The following is a 24,827-nucleotide window of genomic DNA, read 5'->3' on the forward strand; positions in this document are numbered from 1 at the left end:
TCTCTCCGACCTGGGGTACCTCAGGGTAGTGTCCTGGACCAGTTCTCTACCTACTCTACACAGCACATCTTCCTACAAGTCAAAACATCACAGCCACATATGCAGATGACACAGCAATCATTGCAGCTCACTTAAACCCGTACATCTCCTCGCAACTGCTCTAGACAAATCTCGATAAATAAAGATCTGGTTACAAGCATGGCGAATTAAAGTAAACGAAAGCAAGTCAGTAGGTACATATAACTTCACTAAACGAAAACATACGTACCTAACCTTCCCATTAAATAAACAAGTATTACAACAAAAGGATGATGTAAAATACGTAGGTATGCACTTGGACCGCAGATTAACGTGGAAGAAACACATATATTCACGAAAAGAAAACAGTTGGGTCTGAAACTCAGTAAAATGTACTGACTGATAGAAAAAGGTTACAACTGAGTTTGTACAATCAAATTTTAGTATACAAGTCAGTGATTAAGCCAATATGGAGCTATTGTATCCAACTGTGGGGATCTGCTTCGAGATCCAATAAAGACATCCTGGAGAAATTCCAATCGAAAACCTTCAGCATTATCGCAAATGCAGCGTGGTACATGCCCAATGAATACATTAATCGTGATCTTCAAATGAAGACTGTCAAAGAAGAAATTGCCAGTTACTCCCAAAAATACGACTGCAAAAGCACCCCAACAGGCTAACGAATAATCTTATGAGGCCACAGGCAAACAGAAGGCTAAAGCACCACACTTCAAGCGATCTACCAACAAGAATTTAAATTTTCAATTTTTTTTTAAATTTATGATAATTGATAAACATTAATTTGTTAGTCACAAATAATTTTGTTACTACAATTATGATTTCATTGGTTATTGCCACTGGACACTCACCTACAAGTCTTTTATAATTTAATTAAACAATTTACTTATTGTAATCTTTGTTACAATTGTAAATAAATAATATGTTAAAAAAAATCATGACTAAAAATAACGATAGCAAAAAATAAACTTTTTAAAAATCTAGTTGACCTGGGTCAAATTTAAGGCAGTTCTTTGAGTTTTCTTATAAGGACCTGTTTATTGAATGAAAAATAAAAAAATGTCCCATTAACGCAAAGAATCGAAATATTAATTATAGTTGGATATGGGGATAAAACCAGAACACAACAAGAAGTAGGTATGTAATTTATTTAATATAAAATATCCTAATAATTCAGACGTGATGGCAAAACTTAACAATAAAACAATAAAATTTAATCTTAACAATATAATGAGAGACAAACTTATTGTAGACCTTTTAAAATGAATTTTTAGCACTTACACCTCCACCTTTAAGCAAGATTAAAATAATACTGTACATTTATTGGAATTTGCAAGTACTATTACTCTACATACATTTATATACAGCAGACAATATCCAGCAAAATATGAACAGGATTCTGCAGAAATGATCCAATCCACACTTTGTTAAAACTGAGATATTAGCCAAAAACTTTACTATAAAATTTAAACTTCTCTATTAAAAGTAATTATTATGGTTTAACATTAGAATCGTTAATATTGTACCGATTCTAATGTTAAACCATAATTATTTTTAATAGAGAATTTTAAATTTTATCGTAGTTTTTGGCTAGTATCTAAGTTTTAACAGAGTGTGGGTTGGATCCATTCTGCAGAATCCCATCCATATATGTAGTTCATAATATACAGGGTGTCCCAAAAAGATTGGTCATAAATTATACCACAGATTCTGGGGTCAAAAATAGGTTGATTGAACCTCACTTACCTATAGACAATAGAGCACACAAAAAAGTTACTGCCCTTTGAAGTTACAAATGAAAATCGATTTTTTTCATATATCGAAAACTCTTAGAGATTTTTTATTGAAAATGGACACCTTATGGCAGGATATAACACGAGTGGCTTAGAATTAGTCACTTTATCCACTTCCGGACTTTTTTTTGAAAATATGGGACATACCGATATCTACTGCTAAAACTATTGGCCTAGAATTTTCTTCCACTAAAACGAAAAACCGGACCCAGAGATAAGAATATACTTTTCAGAAGGTTTTTTTGTGCGTTGAATCCGAATTTCAGCTCCATATTGGGTCTGGTTTCTGAGATATCCTAACCTAAAAGTGCAAAACTAGCGGGTCAGCCCGTTTCTGGTTTGGTGGGGGGTCGTACTTTAGGGGTAAGGTGGGTTAGGGTGTAGGTAGAAAGGTCGGTCGGCTCGCGTGTTGTAATGATATTTCCCTTTTACTTATTAAGGAAAATTTATTTTACGAAAAATAAGCGAGTAACTTCGTTTTTTTCAGGATTAGGTTCGTTGGCCCACTTGTGATCTAATACGGGTTGTTTTTAGAGATTAGGGTGAGTTATTAGTGTATTTAGCTTAATTGCGATAGAAGATAATAACTCAGCGAAGAAAAATATATTTGAGCATGCTCAACCGTGTTTGAAAGCGAAATACTTATAGTTTAAGGTGTTATACGTATTATTTTAGGATAGAAAAAATTAACGGGTCTATATGGCCAAAAAACCGCGATTTTTGGACTTAAAGGTCAGGATGTCTCAGAAACTAGAGCCAACTCAACAATTTTGAGCTCAGAATCAGTATTCAGCATACTAACAACTTTGGGAAGAGGATACTCTATTTTATGGGTCCCAGGGTTGTTGGCTTGTGTAATTATATAGAGTTTGGATAAAGTATGGAAGTAAATAAATGTCTTTGAAACAAAAAGACGATATTCATAAAATTTTGCATACAAGTACCATGACATATATTTGATACTATATATTTTTGTTCACCACTATACGTCCCGTTTCACCGGAAATACCCTCAACTTATTTAATTTAAATGGACACCCTGTATACTTTTGCAGATTTTAACTTGTTATTCCTATTTCATACATACCAAGCTTGGTAGAAAAGATGTGTTAGATCTAAAAGAAAACGCTTAGGGAGGGGGGGTATAGTTAATTCTGCGTTTTTTTACATAATTTTAAAACGATTTCCCTTGAAAGTGGTGGGGTTAAGTTAAATGGGTAAAAGGCTACCTTAAAGAACAACACTTGAAGATTATTCAGTTAAATTTTTATTCAAAAATATTAAAAAATAAAGTGGTGGCGTCATTTTTAAGTAGACGATCCAAAAAAAGATGATTTGCGGTGTACACTATATCTTTGGACAGAATCATCTGAAGCATACAAACCAAAAAGATTATTTTAGTTTAAGAGTTACTTGAGGTAGTGACGTCGAGTTTTTATGATTAAATTGACTTTTAAATTCGTGGTATAACTTTAAAGAGAAAAAATCGAAGAAAAAGTGAGAAAGTGTGTTCGGTTAACAGAAAAATGGTAATACATATAAAAAAAATTGTTAAAATAAGCAAAAACTCGACGTCACTACCTAGTAAAATATCTAAAGAGGAAGTGTGCAAAATTTCAGAAAGATCCGATACATTACTTTTTGAGTTATAATGTACACCGCCTCAAAAAACCATGTTTTTAAAAAAAAACGTTTAAAAAAAATGTAGTTTTGTGAATAGTACTAAGAAACTTTTTGTATATATCCATATCTCCGTCAATTTTGCACGGATTGACTTGAAATTTTAATGGTATACTCTTGAAAATATTTACAATCGAATAAGCCATTAAAAATCGAAAAAAAAATATTCAAAAATACTATACCCCTCCCCTTTAACAGTTAAACAATAGGTAAATAAAATTTACCCAGATCTACTGAAATTGTGACGTCACCTACTATCCATTACATGAGGCGGACATTTTCTTTGGAATTCTGAGAAAACTAATTTTGAAAAATTTAAACGCAGAATGGAAGATTACATTATTATCGAGGACCGAAAATCGCTGAAAACTTCTATGTTTATTTTAATAAGTTACAGGGGCGAAAAAAAAGAGAACATTTAGTGTGATTTTTAATTTCAAATATATCATTAAAAGAAACATATTGGTTATTCTAAGGGCCTTTCGGCACTCGGTAATCATGTGATCTTTTATTCTGCGTTTAAATTTTTCAAAAATACTTATTAGTTTCCCCATAATTCGAAAAAATGAATGCATTTAAAACACATTGATGCGAGAATTTGCGCATTCACATTGGTCTTAGTAAATAAATTTACGTATCCCTTAATGCTAAAGTGATTTATTTTTCGTTTTAAACAGATTTTTTCTACCAAACGTGGTGTGTATGAATTGTGTGTATGTGCATTAACAAGTTATTATAAAATCTGCGAACTACACTTCTCCAAGAAATTAACGCACCACCTTAAAAATGGGTAATATTTTATATCTTGAATTTCCTAAACCTGTTGTCTGATTTAAGTGACTCTTTTAATATGCTATAGCCTTATTCTTTAATAATATTGTTGTGATAATATTATTGCTATACAGGTAAATTGTCATTGTATACCGGGTGTACCAATCAAACTGTAATTTCTCTCAAAGTTCGCGTCACCCTGTGGAATATTCTAGCTTTTATAATACTGAAATTAAAACCCAACTAGGTATAGCCTTATGTTTTCTAACATTCTGTTTTTTGATTCATTCTCTTATATTGGACAATAAAAAAATCAGGTACTTTAACCACTAGCCTTGTTTTTCGTCAATACAGGATATTTTTAAATAAATATGGCAAACTTTAAGGGTTAATTCTGCATGAAAAAAAGTTTGCTTTATAAACGTATGTTCGCAAATGCTTCGATTATGAGATAGGGGGTGTTGCAATTTTTCTTACAAACTGACGATTTGTTTACTGTTCTAAAACCCGTTAAGATATGCAAATGAAATTTGGTGGGTTTTAAGACGTAGTTGTTACGATTTTTTACAATTAGGAATTTAAAATTCACAATTGGCGCACAAACGGATAATATGACCCTTATGTGCGCCAATGGTGAACAAAAAAATTTTTAATTGAATATAAAAAAAAACAATAACTACCTCTTAAAACCCACTAAATTTCATTTGCATATCTCAACCGGTTTTAGAGCAATACATAAATCGTCAGTTTGTATTGTAAGATTTTAACACCCCTATCTCGGAAACGAAGCATACGTTTTGCGGACATACGTTCATAAAGCAAATTGACATTATTTTTTGATGTAAAATTACCCCTTACAGTTTGCCATACTTATTTAAAAACACCCTGTATTGACGAAAAACAAGGCTAGATGTTAAAGTACATAACTTTTTTATTATCCAACATAAGCGAATGAATAAAAACTAAATGTTAAGAAAACATGAGGCTATAGTTGGGTTCTAATTTCAGTATTTTATAAATGCTAGAATATCCCACAGGGTGGCGCGAACTTTGAGAAAAATTACTTTGATTGCTACACCCGGTATACAATGACAATTTACCTGTCTAAGAACAATATTATTACAGCGATGTTGTTAAAGAATCAGGCTATAACATGTTAAAAAATCACTTAGCGGACAACAGGTTTAGGAAATTCGAGGCATTAAAAATAACCAACTTTTAAGGGGGAGCGTTAATTTCTTGAGGAAGTGTATATAGGTTGTCTCACTAAATTACTGTTTGGATTCAAAGATATTTACTCGCCATACCTTATCCTCAGTATGAGTGGGTAGATGTGACCAACTTGAGTGATTGTTAATGCTAAGAAAAATTCTACATATTATGCTGTATACTTTTTGCAATAATTATATTTAGGTACATTGATTACATAAAAATTTAAGCGTACGATTTGTGCTACGTTATTTTACAATTCTAAAAAAACTAAATGTTCGATATCTTTTTATTTTAGTACAATAAGTTTTACATATTTATCACATAAGTGAACAAGACATACAAAGTAAAGGGCCAATCAAAATTTACACAATAATATGTGATGTTACAATGACTAGAATATATTTTATATTTTTATTTAGTACAGAAGGCACTAGGCCGTTTTAGATGTAACTATGTTAAGTTATTTAACTCTTAAATAGTTAATAATTAAGGTAAATTATTTGCCTAAAACGGTGTCTACAAGTCTTTTATTTATTCGTTGTTTAAAAAAGAATAGTTCGTCAACGCAATGAATAAATTTGTTTGATTGTAATAGATAGTCACACGATGCCACCACCATTTCTGTCAGGGTTGCAATGTCACGCGTAACTATGATCAATCCAAAATGCATAGACACCAAGTTGGATACGATCCTATTCATGACACACCAACTCGCATACATATTAAGAAAAATGCATTATGTATATACAGCGTGTCTGCGTAACTTGGAACCATATGGGAAACTTTTTTAATATCAATTTTACGAAAAAAAGTTATTCTTTATAAAGTGCTCTGCGTAGTCTAAAACCTAAGATGCAATCATCAGATATCAAATTGTATCAATAATATACGAGGTATGTCGAAAAATATGAATTTCGCTCAAGTGACTTTATATTTCACAATATCAAAAATTGTTATTAAGAAAAGTTGTTTGTAATTAAAAATTATGTTATAATACACATTTACACTCTTCTAATTGAAAAAAATAATAATTTAAAAATTTTCCTCAAATTACGGATACCCATCATTTTTATTTAAGATAACTCCGTTATTATTAATTTTGCGAAAAAAAGTTATTCTTTATAAAAATGTCTGAATAGTCAATAAACTAACATGCAATCATAAGATATCAATTTTTTTCAATTTTATACGAGGTATGTCAAAAAATATGAATTTCGCTCAAGAGTAAAATACCCTTATAGTTCACAATATTTCAACTAGAAGGATGCAATTGCATATTGAAACATGGTTTCTAATTCTGAAACTTTTTATAATAACACATTTCAATATTGTGAAAAATAAAGGTACTTTACTCTTCAGCGAAATTCATATTTTTTGACATACCTCGTATAAAATTGACAAAATTTAATATCTTATAATTTTTTCTTAGTTGTCAGACTGTGCACAACGTTTTATAAAGACTAACTTTTTTTCGTAAAATTAATAATAACTGAGCTAATATCATAAATAAAAATGATGTTAAGTGTCCGTGATTTGAAGAAAATTTTCAAAAAAAATTTTTTAATCAGAACGGTGTAAATGCAGATTATAGAATAATTTTTAATTACAAACAACTTTTCTTAATGACAATTTTCGATATTGTGAAGAATAAAGGCACTTTACTCTTGAGCGAAATTAATATTTTTTGACATTCCTCGTATACTGTTGATAAAATTTGATATATGATGATTGCGTCTTAGGTTTTAGACTATGCAGAGCACTTTATAAAGAATAACTTTTTTTCGTAAAATTGATATTAAAAAAGTTTCCAAGTTACGAAGACACACTGTATAATAGCATGACATCATTAATTCAATTTCTAAATATATTCTTCCATATATTTATTTGTCTTAATATGTGAGTTGGTGTGTTATGAATAGGATCGTATCTAACTTAATGTCTATGCATTTTGGATTTATCGTCGTTACGCGTGACGTTGCGACCCTGAGATAAATGGTGGTGACATCTGGTGACTGTCTCATGTAGAATCGAAGAAATTTATTCATTGCGTTGACCAACTATTTTTTTAAACAATTATGTGCCTTTTATTTCGTCCCATCTTCTCTTTGTGAGATGTTCTTTGCTTCCTGGATCATGGTTCTTACGTGAGGTCCCGTTAGTATTCTTTACATTATGTTTCACCAATTTTAAATTATTTGGATTTATACTTTTTATTTACTATAAATTGTTTTCCTTCGATGGCTAGTATATGTAGCTTTGTAATGATCATGAAATTGTTCTTTTCACGGATATTTCAAGTATGTATTAGATACGGCATTGATTTGCTTTATTTACCAAATGTGTTGTAGTGATCAGTGGTGTCATGGCAAAATTAGCAGTTCAGGAACGCACTTTCCTTAACTTTTTTACAAGTAAAATATTACTCTATGTTTTTTTAATACAAGTTACGTCTGCATATTTTAAAATGTGTATGCATTTGCTTAATTCAAAAATTCCGTGATTTATTTACAAAACCTAAATTTTTTTTTCTTAGCCAGTGCCGGAACGGCGTTCCCGCACCATGACACCACTTGTAGTGATTATACAATGCCAGCTAAAATAATGGTACCATCTGCGAATCTTATATTGTGTAATATTTTTCCGTTTATTAATATACCGCATTCTTCCTCTGCGGGATATGCAATATATGGGAACAACATGCATCCCTGTTTCACTCCTCTTTTAATCTTTATATATTTATTTTTCTCTACTTATCTTGTGGTTCTCCGCTATTAATCGATGTGTACTTATCTAAATATTTTGTGCCTTTCAACTTTCTCTTGGATTACTTACGAAAGATTCGATGTGCAGGTTAAATAACAATGGAGACAACACGCATCCCTGTCTAAGTCCTCTTTTAATGTTTACTGTTTCTGTTTCGACTTTTTCAAGTTGTTCTTTGATTCCACTATATATTAATTATAGAATTGGATTGGAAATTCTTATGGTTAATTAATATGTATATGCCCACATTTTTTCCCTTAGTTTCTGATATCGAACGCTATCGAATGCCTTCTAAAAATCAATGAAGCAGTAAAGATCCTGTTTAATATTTAAACATCTACGTGAGAGCACGTTCAATGAGAACTAAGTAAGTCATTAGTTAGTTAGTAAACAGTTAGTTACAGGTCATTAGCTGTACTTTAGAGAATTTATCTTAGGCCTGGTTATCATCAAGCTTCGTCGTAGTCATTTCATAATTTTTTTTGTCATCAACAATACGGTCTGAAATTAGGACTATATCATTGATGAATTTCAGATTTGTTAAATAAAGCAGATAATTTTTCCTTGTCGTACACCTCGTTCATTTGGAAATTTCTTAGTATATTTGTGAAACCCAACGCGTTCTGTTACATTTTCATAGATATGTTGAATTATTGTAGTATATAAGTGATCTATTACAGTATACAGTCTACTCAATCTTTAAATGCTTATAATGGTTACTTGGTCAAAGACTTTCCTCATAATCCACACATATTAGTGATTTAAAGTATTCCACTATATTAGTGGCTTCTCATTTCGATCATTAATTCATTCGTATCTTATAAATCACATTCGAAGACTGCTTTAGTTTATTTAATTTTAGGAGTGCTGTTTCTTGTAGTTCTATTATATACATACATCACAATTATCAAACGTATGGGAGGTCTTACCAATCCCAATAAAAGAATTAATTCTAAAAAATAAACAATTTTTCAGTAGTATTATGATTTTTTTTAACAGAGTGTATCATTTTTGTTTATTCTTCTAGTTTTAGTACTGCTGTGTTTGGGACTCTGTCCAACCACGAAATTTGCGACATACACCCGCAGGTCCATCTTTCGACCCCATACATTACATTAGTATCGGTAATCATAGTATAGCTGTATTTATGTCATTAGGCAAGGATGCCAGTAGTATTATTTTCTTTAGTATAATTTAACACAATTGGTGTTGTGACTTTTTAGGATATTTGCTACCTGGATTTTTGATGTCTTGGATATATTCCTGTTGTTTTTCTGTTGAAATCTCTGCTTCATCAGTACAAGAATTTCATTTGTATTGTTGCTTTTTTTGTCTTTGATTATTTTTCGTATGTTTTTATTATCATCTTTAACATTTTCTATATTTCTACACCATTGTTCCTACATATATTATTTTACTGGATGGGTTATTTAAATCTTCTATTTGTTTTTTGTTATCCTCTGTTATTTTATTTGTGGTGTTTTGCTACCAAAACACTAAGGTACTAGTACACTTTAGAAGACCTAAAACAATCATTTTTTCAAGAACTTTTTTCTCAGAACCTTTATCAAAAATGAACATAAAACTTTTTATATATTGATATCTAACTCTTAGAGAGTACTAAAAATATATCTTTTTTCATTTATGCACTTACACTAATATTGTATAGGGCGCAAAATCGAGGCATCGAAGAATGATGGCGGACAGTTAATCTCAGGATTGGGATATTACGTGACAATTTACCAAAATCTGACCAAAAAATAAAAAACAAATATTTTTTAACCACGAAAAACTGAAGAAAAACGGGTGATTTTTCACAAAAATTTTTCAAATTTCCGTAAAATCTTTTTTGCGTAATTTTTCACTAACGGTGGTAAATTGTCACGCGAGAAACCTTCCTTTTTCAAATGCGGTACGATTTTTGAAGTTACATATAATTCTTTAGGCACGAGGGTGAATTTTTACACTCCCTGGCGCATGCGCACACCGACAGTATGGTATTAGTCGCTACATTTTTATGTAGCGCAAATAAGGTGTGGGTGAAAAGAATATATTATTAGTGTTTTTAGTAAATATATTTATTATAGTTTTTGTGTCTTTATTTGTCTTCCTCGGGAATAAGATATTTTATAATAATAGTAAGTATATTTAAAGTATTTTTGTATACTTCACTTGGTATATTAAATTTGTCAGTATGTATGAGAAATCTTGTAACCTGTCAAAGCAAAGGGAGTATAGCTCAGTGGTAGAGCGTGTGACCGGAGATCGAGAGGTCCACGGTTCGAATCCATGTGTTTTCTAATTTTTTTTATTTTTCATATTGTTTTAATAAAAATTTTTGGAAGTAAAAATTAGTTTACGCTTTAAATAAAATACAAATAACCTGTTGAAAGTATATTTATTTCGTTGAAATCATATAATAGAAGTATAACTTCTTACGTGCGTACAAAGTACACACACATTCTTTTTTTTTGTTTCAGTGATCCCAATCCTATCCGCCATCGGAACTACATTTTTTCGATGCCTCGACTTTGGCGCAATCTACAATATTAGTGTACGTGCATAAATGAAAAAAGAATTATTTTTTGTATTCTCTAAGAGTTAGATATTAATATGTACAAAGATTTATGTTCATTTTTAATAAAGGTTGGTCTTCTAAAGTGTACTAGTACCTTAAAGTGGTTGTACCGTATCAATGAAATGACAGTCCGTTTCGTATATCAAATTAAGAGGTTCTCAGTAAATACCATCAGGACCAGGTGCCTTGTTATTCTTCAAGGATAAAAAAGCCTTATTGATCTCATCTTTTGTAATAAGAGGGCCTATAATTTCTTCGTTATTATTTAGGACAGTATATTTATGACGATCATCACGAAAAAGTGTTTTTATACAGTGCTAGTCAAAAGTCCGTACCCCCCCTCGTATCTTTTGAACGGTTACACCTATAATAGTGAAATTTGGAGGGAGGAAATAAACGAAGGTAAGCTTCTTAACTAGTCATGACAGGTGACGTAATAGTGACAGATGACTTTACAGCGCCACTGTGACAGATAATTTTAAATGGGACCTTATGGCAAGTGATACCTCGTTTGAAAGGTATTGAAAATACCTATTCAGTCATACTAATTTTGTTTGAGTTCAAGCTAATTTTTATGAATAAATAAAATAAATATAAAATTGTAGTTTCGCATTTAATTAATAAAAATTCAAAATTCCGGCTATGATTACTTGTCAAAAAGGTTGACGTTGACGTAAAAACTACTAGAGAATTGAAAAACGTCAACTTTTTTGACAAAAAAGCCATAGACGGACATTTGAATTTTTATTAATTAAATGCGAAACTACAATATTATATTTATTTAATTTATTCACCAAAATCAAAATCAACTTAAACCCAAAAAAATTAGTATGACTGAATAGGTATTTTGAATACCTTTCAAACGAGGTATCACTTGCCATAAGGTCCTATTTAAAATTATCGGTCACAGTGGCTCTGTAACGTCATCTGTCACTATTACGTCACCTCTCATGACTAGTTAAGAAGCTTACGTCCGTTTATTTCCTCCCTCCAAATTACAGTATTATAGGTATAGCCGTTCAAAGGATACGAGGGGGGTACGGACTTTTGACTAGCACTGTATATGATTCCCACACTTTCAGTAGACGCGTGATATCTTTTGCAGGGGTCGCCTACTTTTTTGCGTTTTCATTTGTGTAATTTTCTTATGAATATTGGGAGAGTCATATTTCTCTTCAAGCTCTGTATTGTTCCTGTACTTTTCTTCCAGCCATTTCTCCTTTGCCTCCTTTGTTATTCTTTTAAGGGGGAAGTCTACTGTGACAAGGGAAAAACAGGCTGATTTTCCGGAATTTTTTTCTAACAAAATATGACTCGTACATTAAATTAAATTAAACCGTCATATTTATTATATATTCGGTATTTGTAAAAAAAAATTCAAGTCGAAATATTCAAAATTGCCGTCGTGGCACTCCTTCAAGAGCAGGTCTGTTTTTTAGGTGCCCAAACGGTGTACATGAAATCTCACGTCTGGGTGATCTGAAACAAAAAACAAAATATGGTTATCATCTACATAGTATTGACTCTCGTCTGACGGAGAATTTTTTGATATCGTTTTTTGTTTAATTGTTATAAACAATAATAACATCAAATTTGGGCAAAAAATAGAAAATAATTTCAAGAATTTTTTTTTCGGAGCCAAAATTTTTTATCGGCAAAATCCTCCCTCAGACGAGAGTCAATACAATGTAGATGATAACCATATTTTGTTTTTTTGTTTCAGATTGGGCACCTAAAAAAACCGACCTGCGGTTGAAGGAGTGCCACGACGGCAATTTTGAATATTTCGACTTGAATTTTTTTTTACAAATACTGAATATATAATAAAGATGACAGTTTAATTTAATTTAATGTATGAGTCATATTTTGTTAGAAAAAAAATCCGGAAAATCGGCCTGTTTTTTCCCTTGCCACAGTAGACTTCCCCCTTAATTGTTCTATTACTTTTGGGTATGTTTCCGAATGCTTATTCTTATTATTTCTTCTGATGCCTATTTGTTGCAGAATCTCTTCGGTTATTCAGTCCTTCTTTTGTCTATAACTTGCCTGCAGTTGCTCGTTGCATGTATTTTCGATTGCCTGTTTGGTCTCATTCTATTTTTCTAATAAATCGTCATTTGCTGATGTTTTTTGTTTCTATTTTTGATTATTGTTTCTTTTTGCTTCTGGGCATTTTCTGTTCCTCTATCCACCCAACCACAGCAGTACTATTGACAGGTTTCCTTAATATATTTCCTTCAGTGTTTCACACTTTGGGAGTTTTAGTTTTTACTCAAAAAACGCGCGTTCAAAATTCGACACGCTATTTTCTTGATCAATCACAAAACATAATACATACAAATAAGTAGTAAACAATATTAATAATAAAACAGACATAATAACAATAAAACTTTAAATTTCTAAAACAATCATTGGCCCTTTAGTGTATAACTATTTACAAATATTATAGCGAAGACTTTAATTTCAAAATTCCCTGAGTTGACAAATAATTTAAAATTTTGAGCACCTATTTCTTAATTTTAAATTAAGATGTCCGCTATAAGTACAACTGTTGATACAAATAGATAACAATAAAATTAGAACTCATGAACCATTTATTCCATTACTAATAGTTTCTTCGTCTGCCAACAGTACAGTTCGCTTGGAGAATGTTTTTCCTTCCACTTTTTCTTTAAGGTTTTCCCCGGCATAAGATAGCAGCGGTGAAATCTCTACTTCAGCAGATTCCACAATACCCCCAGCTTGTTTCACGTACCGTCTATGTAAATCGAGCAAATCCCGTCGGCACGTTGAAGGACAATCTTTATGTACATTTTCACAGTTCTTAAGAGGACTAAATTCGGTAGTCCTAGGCACTTCCCACGTAACAAATTTTTCAGAAAATTCAAAAACATCAAAAATAAATTTTTCTATCTTGATACCGTTGGGTTCTATAGGTTGGATTTTATTTCCGTCTTTATCTACAAACGAAATTTTCTTCTTGGCCACATGAGGCTTCAGTTTTTTCTCATAGAGGTTAGAAGCTTTTTCTAGAAAATCCGTGGTAAAGAAATGATTGCAAATGCTGCCCGCCCTAAAAACTAACTCTCCCGAATCGTCCCTAAGATTTGCAGTTTTATCCGTTACTTCACTATACTCTACCACTTGAAACTTTCCATCAACTTGACATACGACACCAAGGGCTTCATAAGGATTTTCTTTTGGAATTACTTTTGCTCCACAATCTGCTCCTTTCTTCACACAATACCTACGTAAAAAAATAATTTAGAAACCAGAATAAAATTAGTTATTTTGCATTATTAATTATGTTGCATTATTTGTATTATTCAGTACGAATCGAAATTGTTAGTTAAATACCGTAACTACGAGTGAAGGTACGATTCCGACATCGACAGCAGACGGCAACTGCAAACGGCAGTTACAGTTGTTACCATGACATACGTATTTACTTTTCACTATTAATTTGTATAATTATTAGCAACTGACGTTCTGCCGGAGAGCAATTGCAGTTAGACGTCGGAATCAGTCTCTTACAAATTATTAGTAGTGCAAAGTAGTGACGTCTGCCAAACAGTTGCCGCCTGCCGCCTGCAATAGATGTCGGAATCGTACCTATACTAAAAAAACCAAGAAACCAAGTACAAACAAGTTTCCAGCACAAACAAGTAGACCAAATTTTATCACAAAAGTTGAAAATGATGGACTAGGGCAGCTCTCAGCCTAACACACTGCGACCTTACAGGTCTATTGTGCTTCCCTTTGTCACTTAAAGCTCCACATGCGGCCCTATTCTCTTAATTAGCTTCCACAGAGGTAGAAGTAGAACAACAAGGAAATAATATAGCCAATGAACAAGACAAACTGGAGAGGTGGAGAGAATATATATTGAGGAACTGTTTGATGACGATAGAACAGAAATTCAAATCGAAAATATATCGACGGGGCCAAACATAACCTTCGATGAAATAGCTATAAAACTATCAAAGAATAGGAAAGCAACCGGTCCAGATGAAATTCCCAGCGAAATAATAAAACTACTAGAAGGTTAAACACTCTCTTCTAAGCCTCTTCAATAAAATATACGAAACAGGGCATATACCAACAAGACTGGCTACTGTCAACATTTTTTGTAATGATACCGAAGAAAATAAACTAATACCTAAACTAAACTACTACTAAACACAGTTTGGTTTCAGAAACTACCTTGGAACTAGAGAACCATTACCTATTCAGTTTGCAGGCCATGGTTCAAAGATGTAGGGATATAGAACAACCGGTATACATGTGTTTTATCAAATTCTGAGAGGCCTTTGACCGAGTTCCCATAACAAAATGATAGGTGTCTTGCAACAGTTGGGAATTGATGACCAAGACCTCCGTATTATCAAAAATGTGTATTGGTATCAATGTGCAAACATACGAATTTGTTCAGAACACGATGGAAGAAGTGGAAATACGACGTGGAGTGAGGTAAGGATCTATTTTATCACCTCTACTTTTAAATATCTACTCCAAATTTATTTTCAATGAATAGTCTAGTAAAATAAAATTACACTACATGTAAATCAAAATGTAAATTCGTACAGGTTGAAACAAATTTTATATCAAAGTTTAGGTGGGTACAAAAGGTATTTTCAAGAAAGTATCCAAATCATACAAGGGGATCATTGTTTAAATAATTAAAAAAGGGTCATTTTTGCAAAAAATTACTTTTTTAACGGCTGAGGTCGTTCAATTAAAAATGAAGGTCTATAGGATTATTTTCTGCAAATTTGAAGGATAAATCTTTCACATAAGACTTACTAAATTAAATTTGACCCCCTATTTATTTAAATAATTATACATAAAACTTTAAAAACAAATTTGCAAAAAATTATTTTTAGCGTTTTAAATAAGCACTATAAAATATCTTATTTTACAGGACAAGTTGCGCTATGTTATCAGTATTAATTAAAAAAAAAATTGGTCCAAAAATATTTAATATTTTTTGAGATATTGAATTTGTTTATTAAATGTTACTCTATTTTCAGTTGCAAAAACGCGGTTGTTGCCAAAGAAATATTCACCTGCATTAAATTTTATTATTTTTATATATGTTTTCGATAAATGTATTGATAAATTCACATTTCAATTAAACTTCCCCCTAAAATGGCATTTGAAAATTATTCAAATTTGTTTATAATTTGTTTTTTTTTAATAACGTCGCGGAGATTAAATATTTTGAAATGCCGTTTCGACAATTTCGTTCCTAAAAATTTTTCACTAATTAACAAATTTTTTTGTCTTTTTTTCCTCTTCTTTTTTTTTTCTTGAAGTTATATTACTACGGGCCCTTTTAGGGTTAAGTTTCATTAATAATGTCGAATCTCTAAGTTGTAGATTCTAGACCTAAAAATATTAAGATTTAACTAAAATCACTTAAATAAAATGTGGCTACTTACTAAGTTACAGGGTGTTTTATTTAAAAATTTTAAAATTATTTTTACCAAGTACATTCAAACTATTTAACGTATCCTTATCATACTTGTCAGAAAGTGTGGGTACTATACAGTCTACTAAACTGCGATAAATAAAAGTTTCTAGCTAGTACCAGAGGCGTACGACAGGGGATAGTTAATGGTTGACCCTTCCCAAATTCTACGCCACTGAGGGAATTACTATTTTAGCGAAATTTTTCGATTCTCCAATACTTTCTATGTAAATAATATACTCTTTATTTGTAACGATTAAGTCATTAGTTTTCGAGATATTGGACGTTAAAAATGAAACGGCATATTTATTTTGATTCATTCATTCATTCGTTTTAAACTTCCAATATCTCTCAAACTGATGACTGTATCGATACCAATAAAGTTATTTACATATAAAGTATTGGAGAATCGAAAAATTTCGCTAAAATAGTAATTCACTCAGTGGCGTAGAATTTGGGAAGGGTCAATCATTCACTATCCCCTGTCGTACGCCTCTGGCACTAGCTAGAAACGTTTATTAATCACAATTTAGTAGGGTGTATAATAGCCACACTTTCTGCCAAGTATGATAAGGATACGTCAAATAGTTTTAAAGTACTTGTTAACAATAATTTTTAAATTTTTAAATAAAACACCCTGTAACTCAGTAACTAGCCACATTTTATTCATGAGATTTTAGTTAAATCTTAATATTTTTAGGTCTAGAATCTACAACTCAGAGATTCGACATTCTTAATAAAATTTAACCCTAAAAGGGCCCGTAATAATATAACTCCAAGAAAAAAAAAGAAGAAGAGAACGACAAAAAAATTTTGTTAATTAGTAAAAAATTCCCAGGAACCCAATTATTGAAACGGCATTTCAAAATACTTAGTCCCCGCGACGTTATTAAAAAAACAAATTATAAACAAATTTGCATAATTTTCAAATGCCATTTTAGGGGGAGTTTAATTGAAATTTGAATTTATCAATACATTTATCGAAAATATACATAAAAATAAAAATAATGAGATCTTATGCAGGTGAATATTTCTTTGGCAACAACCGTGTTTTTGCAATTGAAAATATAGTAACATTTAATAAACAAATTCAATATCTCAAAAAATATTAAATATTTTTGACCAATGTTTTTTCGCTTAATACTGGTAATATAGCGTAACTTAGTCTGTAAAATAAAATATTTTGTAGTGCTTATTTAAAACGCTAAAAATATTTTTTTGAAAATTTGTTTTTAAAGTTTTATATACAATTATTTAAATAAATAGGGGGTCAAATTTAAATTAGTAAGTCCTATGTGAAAGATTTACCCTTCAACTTTGCAGAAAAAAATCCCATAGACCTTCATTAATAAGTGAATTACCTCAGCAGTTAAAAAAGTAATTTTTTTGCAAAAATGACCCCTTTTTAATTATTGAAACAATGATCCCCTTGTATGATTTGGATACTTTCTTGAAAATATCTTTTGTACCCACCTAAACTTTGATATAAAATTTGTTTTAACCTGCACGAATTTACATTTTGACTTTTTTTTATTTTATTAGGCTAGAAGCCTTAGATGAAGATGCAGGCTTTAAAATCAACGGAATTAATGTCAACAATCTCAGATACGCAGATGACACGGTACTGATGGCCTCCAATGAAGAATACTTGCAACAACTTGTAAACAGGGTAACCGAAGCATGTGATGAATATGGGCTAAAACTTAATACTTCTAAGACAAAAAACTTATGGTTGTCTGAAAAACGAAGTTACAACCAATGAACACCAAAGCGTATGGAATAACGTTAGAAAGAGTCCACAATATTACCTATTTGGGCACCAACGTTAACGATAACTGGGATATAAATAGAGAAATAAGAATAGGCATTGAACAAGCCAGAGCCACCGTCTATAAATTAAAGAAAATTCTTATTATAGTCTGTTCGCTAAACTCAGACGCAACTGGCTAAATATTTTAGTCGGTAATTTTGCCAATTTTAGTAAAATTGGCAAAAAATAATTACTAAATAGTAAATAATTACTAAATAGGCAGTAATTTTGCCAATTTTTGCAAAATTGGCAAAAAACAAAAAAATTACCGACTAAAATATCTAGCCAGTTGCGTCTGAGTTTAGCGAACCGACTATAATAGAAATATCACAGAGATATAATATCTTAAAATCAGATTAATACGCTGCTACATATTCTCCACATTGCTGTATGGCATGGAGAGCTGGACCCTTACAGTTACAGATACACTAATGAAAAAATTGGAGGGCTTTGAGATGTGGAACTGTCGACGAATATTACGGATAAGTTGGGTTGATCGAATAATAAATGAAATAGTTTTACATCGAATGAATAAGAGCATAAAAATAACAAAAACAATAAAAATTCGAAAGTTAAAATATTTTGGCAATATAATGAGACATCAAGAGACAACTGCTAATCTGTTTAGAGCTGCCGTAAACAAAGTTATTATTGCCAATATGATCAGGGTACTGAAAGAATAAGAAGGGGTGGAGGGACCCTTTCATACTATGCTGATGCTTTTAGTTTTTCCTCTACGATTTTTAGATACCGTGTAACGATGTGATGCCACGACAAGCGATGAGCTGTTTTACCAGAGACGACCGGAGGAGCGTCCGTGTTGGCGCATAGCGCCGCTGGGGGAAATCGAAGGAGTAGTGGCAGCAAGAGCATATTTAAGGCGAGCCAGGATAATGATAAAATCAGTCGTGGCTGGCGAATTGAACTAACCATGGCTCAACAGCTGCTGCTAGCGTATTGAACTAGCATTAGCTGGCTTGGCAAAAGATGCACCGTCTCATGGCACAATAGAATAGAATAGAATAGAAATATGCTTTATTGTCACTGAAAATTTTTACAATTTTATGGACAAAGCTTACATACAGTCAAAAGAAAAACATAATATAAATAACAACTACAATTTACTAAAATTAGATAAATCGTCAATAATGTACAGTATAAGATATAAAAGCCAAGACAAAAACAATTTATTGCAAAATATATATAAATTGCAAATTGAACATACAACAAATAAAATAAAATAGGTACAACATAAGGTTTATGCTACTGCGCATGGAACCCAATTTACTTAGTTATTCATTAAGAAATTCTTCTATTGAATAATATGGTCTTTTGGATAGATAGGCTTTTGTCATTTTTCGGAACTTAGGGAAAGATGTGGCAGATTTTAAGTTGTAACGGAAGATGATTGTACAGTTTCTTTGCGGAATATAATATAGATTTCTTTACTAACTCAGTGGATGGAATCGGTAAATAAATATCAAAGATTGAATTTCTGGTGGAGTAAAGATGATTGGGCCTTGATGGAAAGACATGAAGGTGTTTACGAATTAAACAAACCGTTTCTAGAATATATAAAGATTGAAGTGTTAAAATTTCGTGATCTCTGAAGTAACTTCTGCAATGAGTAGATCTTCTGAGGCCAAACAAATATCTTATTGCTCTTTTTTGCAATCTAAAAATGACATCAAATTGAGCAGCTGTACTAGAACCCCAAAAAGGAAGACCATATCGAAGATGAGACTCGAACAACGAAAAATATGTTATTTTAGAAGATGCTAAATTGAGTTCCCTTGACACAGATCGTATTGCATAGCAAGCTGAGGCGAGTTTCTTACTTAACGAATCGATATGAAGGGACCATTTGAGGTTGCTGTCTAAAAAATACCAAGAAATTTTACAGAATCAACGGTACTGATCTGGCTGTTATGAAGTGGCAAAGGTTGAAGAGCTCCTTTATAGGATAATGCTACTGTTTTATTTACGTTAAAAGAGAGTAAATTAGAGTCAGACCAGGTCTTTATCGTCAGTAGATCCGAAGTTATAGTTTCATGAAGAGATGCAATAGTTGAGTTGCTCCAAGTGATACTGGTATCATCAGCAAAAAGAAAAATTTTCCCATTGATTTTTAAATTAGTGATGTCATTTATAAAGATAAGGAACAGTATAGGACCCAATACTGAACCTTGTGGTACTCCACATACGATGTTTTTGAGACTAGAGTCAGTATCATTTGCTCTAACTAGTTGTTTCCGATTATTCAAGTAGGATTGGAACCAATTCAAAGAAATACCTCGAATTCCATAGAAATTTAGTTTTGTAATCAAGATGTCGTGATTTACACAATCAAAAGCTTTGGCATAGTCGCAGAAAACAGTGGCAGTATAAAGATTATTGTTTAGTGCTTGGTAAACCTCATGTAGTACAGAAAACATGGCATCAGTGGTACATTTATTTGTTAAAAAGCCGAACTGATTTTGTGATAAAATGTTGTTATCAACGATAAAGGACATAAGTCGAGTTTTAATGAGTCTCTCAATAATTTTGGAGAGTACCGGTAGTAAGGCAATAGGTCTATAGTTGCAGGCATCAGATTTTTCGCCACCCTAATGAAGAGGAATAATAATGGCTGTCTTTAGGCACTCTGGAAATTTACCTTTTTCGAAGGAATCATAAATTAGTGAGAGGAGGATTTCCAACACATTTTCTGTGAGATTAGAGAAAATTTTTATAGATAGTCCATCAGTACTACAGGATGATTTGCTTTTGATACAATTGATTGTTTGGATAAGTTCAGAGTTATCGACTGGTCGTAAAAAGAATGAATTCGAGACCTGTCTTGAATTAGGAAGATAGGAAATGGGATCTTGTTGCGGCAAAATTGTTGATGTTATATTTTTACTCACATTAACGAAGTAGTCGTTTAGACTTTCAGGATTTGGAAGGGAAAATGATTGAGCTGTGTGAGTTTTATTTCGAAGATCGTTTATTATAGACCAAGTTTCTTTTGCAATACTTTTAGAGCTTCCCAGACGATTTTGATAATAGGCTTTTTTAGCTGACCGGACAAGTTTTAGATATGTTGTCCTGATAATAAACTTTCGGTACAATAAACATGAAACTTTATTGTACCATGGCACCGTATGTGAGGTGGGACTATGCCTAGGCGGACGCCACAGTAGTGACGTGGGTCTTGCCATGATCGTTATCGCAGTAGGCGGTAGTAGCGAGGAATGATTTCCGAATCGGAATATAGGGCTATGTTGATTTAACGTAGCGAGATTGTTATTCTATATAAATATACTGTTTATCGTATTATTTTAATGTTGCTATTATGATCGGATAACTGTAATAAAGTTTAATATTGTTTTTCCTTTGCAGAAGACGGAATTATATTTTATTTGTTTTAAACTGTATATAATTATCTTTAATATATTTACTTTATTTTTAACTTGTGTTTTACTGAGTCTGTCGTCTTGAAAGAACTACCCGTTACAACCGTAGCCATGTAAGGGCTTCACATTGACGTAAGACATGCAGAGCGGTTTCCTCTTCTTCTAGACTGACAAGAAGTATCCTATTCCTTCAAGACCATAAGAGTCAAATGCTTTTTAATTGTGTTGTGTTATGTATATATCTGCCTGGACGTGGCTCTATTGATGTTTTTATGTCAAAACTGGATCTAATACTTGATGTGCTAGTCTCCGAAGGTAAAGCTATAATATTAACAGGTGATTTTAATATAGATTTCAAATCAAGTGCACTAAGTAAGCAGAACTTGGTAAATATTTTAGATTGTTATGGCTTAACCGTAACTGTGAATGATTATACAAGAGTAACTGCAACTAGTAAAACTCAAATTGATTATATTGCTACAAAAATAAATCACCAACAAAAAACAATAGTTGTGGAAGGTTTTATCTCTGATCAGCGTGCGCAATTGTTCTAACGTAGCATTAACACAGACAATGATGCCTATATATTCATCCGTTCATAAGTGAAAGGAACATAAATCGTTTTGTTCAAACCCTTGAGTCAACAAATTGGTCAGAGGTATTTAATACAATTTCTGCTGAGGATAAATCATTAGCTTTTTTAAATACTATTCAAAATTACTTTCGGTCCCATTTTCCACTACTTAAATGTAAACCCAAAAAATGTAAACGTTCGAATTGGTTTACGCAGGAACTGTAAAATTTAAGGGATCAACTAAAACTTTTAGAAACGATCTGTCAGCAAAATAGTAATCTTCGGCCAGTCCTTCATTTGGCAAATACAGAATATTCAATTAAATTAAAAGCAGCTAAAAGTAGTCACTTCATGAGACAGTTAAACCAATCATAAAATAAAATGAAATGTATTTGGAATTTAGTAAACTTCACAGTCGGGAAACAAAATAACTCAAAAGTACCTAGTGATGATAATAATAATAATTTAGCAGATAAATTTAACCACCATTTTGTTGAAATGGCCCCAAAGTTATTTGCCGCTTTGCATCCTACTAAAATAGGTGGGCTTATATCAGCATCAAAAAGCCGTAATAGTTGTTCTGTTTTTATATCCAACTAACCCACAGGAAATAACTAGTATAGTCGGAAGTTTTAAATCCAAACACAGTGGTGGTTTTGATCAGATTTCCCCTAAGTTATTAAAACAATGCATTCACACTCTCGCAGATCCCCTGACGGATATTTGTAATGCCTCTTTTTAACAGGGAATATTTCCTAGTATGTTTAAACTATCTATTGTAATCCCTTTATCCAAAAGTGATGATAAAGATGACCTTAACAACTACCGTCCCATAAGTCTCTTATCTGTGTTTTAAAAGATAATTGAAACTCTGGTTTATACTGGAATGAACGCATTCCTAAAAAAGCGTAGTGTCTTGAATAAATTTCAACATGGTTTTACATCTTCTAAGTCTACAACTACAGCTCTTGCAAATTTCGTCAGCTTAGTGTTGGATGCTTTGGACAGACGAGAGAAGGCATGTGGTTTATTTCTCGATTTGTCCAAGGCTTTTGACAATGCATTCACGCTCTCGCAGATCCACTGACGGATATTTGTAATGCCTCTTTTCAACAAGGAATATTTCCTAGTATGTTTAAACTATCTATTCTTCTTCTTCTTCATCTCCGCTACGGAGGTTGGCAATCATCATAGCTATTTTATTTTTTGAGGCAGTAGCTCTAAATAGTTGTTTTGAGCTGCATCCAAACCATTCTCTCAGGTTCTTCAGCCATGAAATTCGTCTTCTGCCGATGCTCCTTCTGCCATCTATCTTTCCCTGCATTATGAGTCGCAGGATGCCATACTTCTCGCCCCGCATTACATGTCCGAGGTACTGTAGTTTTCTTTCTTTAATTGTAAGTTCAACTTCCTTCTCTTTACCTATTCTTCTCAGTACTTCATTGTTCGTAACTCTATCTACCCAGGAAACCCTCATAATTCTTCTACACGTCCACATTTCAAAGGCGTTAAGTCGTCTCATTGTCTCTACATTTAACGTCCATGATTCCAGTCCATAGTATAGTACACTATGTACGTAACATTTTGTTAGGCGTACTTTAAGAGCTAATGTTAAATCTTTGCTACATAGGACGTTTTTCATTTTCATAAAATTAGAACGTGCTTTCTCGATTCTGACTTTGATTTCTGCAGTGTAGTCATTATTTTCGGTTATAAGTGTCCCTAGGTAAGTGTACTTTTTTACTCTTTCGATCTGCTGGCCCTCTACTATCAAGATCTATTGTAATTCCTACTATCTATTGTAATTCCTTTATTCAAAAGTGGTGATAAAGATGACCTTAACAACTACCGTCCCATAAGTCTTTTATCTGTGTTTTCAAAGATAATTGAAACTCTGGTTTATACTAGAATGAACGCATTTCTAAAAAAGCATAGTGTCTTGCATAATTTTCAACATGGTTTTACATCCTCTAAGTCTACAACTACAGTTCTTGCAAATTTCGTCAGCTTAGTGTTGGATGCTTTGGACAGACGAGAGAAGACATGTGGTTTATTTCTCGATTTGTCCAAGGCTTTTGATACTTTGGATCATAATTTGTTGCTAAAAAAACTTGAGGGGATTGGTATTCGTGGTGTAGTTCTAAAATGGTTTACTTCCTACCTAGAGAATAGAAGACAAAAAGTAAAGATAACATCTAATGGACTTGTAAACGAATCAAACACATTGGATATCCATTATGGTGTCCTTCAGGGTCCTATTGGGTCCTCTACTTTTTATAGTATTTACTAATGATATAGCTTTGGTAACTAATTCACTGACTAATTCACTAAACATCATCAGTTATGCGGATGATACCAACATTCTAGTCACAGGAACATCTGATCAAAATTTGCAAAATAAAACTACACAGATACTATCCACCATCAACAGTTATTTCTTATCCAACAAACTAATTTTGAATGAAGATAAATCAAAGTATATGATTTTCACGTCAAATAATTTATTAAACCACTATACAAGCAGCAATAGATAAAAGAGACTGCACGAAGTTGCTGGGGATCCTTTTAGACAGTAATTGTAAATGGTCAAACCACATTTCTAATTTGAAATCCAGATTAAGTAGCGCATGTTATGCATTGAGAATTCTTTCACGTCTCTTTAATGCATCAATATTAAAAACAGTATACTTTGCCCATTTTTACTCAATAGCCAAATATGGCATTGAAGTCTGGGGTTTTACAG

At 32.2% G+C, this 24,827-nt stretch overlaps 1 protein-coding gene across 1 annotated transcript in view; it reads right to left on the reverse strand.

Annotated features, from left to right (window-relative positions):
- Nucleotides 1-1,170: 1,170 nt before the first annotated feature.
- The window catches only part of LOC114343759 (UDP-N-acetylhexosamine pyrophosphorylase), a 49,131-nt gene continuing 25,474 nt past the window's right edge, over nt 1,171-24,827 (reverse strand). Inside the window, exon 4 of the mRNA XM_028294599.2 lies at nt 1,171-14,082. Within this exon, the coding sequence (XP_028150400.1) occupies nt 13,419-14,082 (664 nt within the window). The 3' untranslated portion in view covers nt 1,171-13,418. The remainder of the gene's footprint in view (nt 14,083-24,827) is intronic.

This window comes from Diabrotica virgifera, chromosome 6 (assembly GCF_917563875.1).
Source record: "Diabrotica virgifera virgifera chromosome 6, PGI_DIABVI_V3a".
Taxonomy (NCBI): domain Eukaryota; kingdom Metazoa; phylum Arthropoda; class Insecta; order Coleoptera; family Chrysomelidae; genus Diabrotica; species Diabrotica virgifera.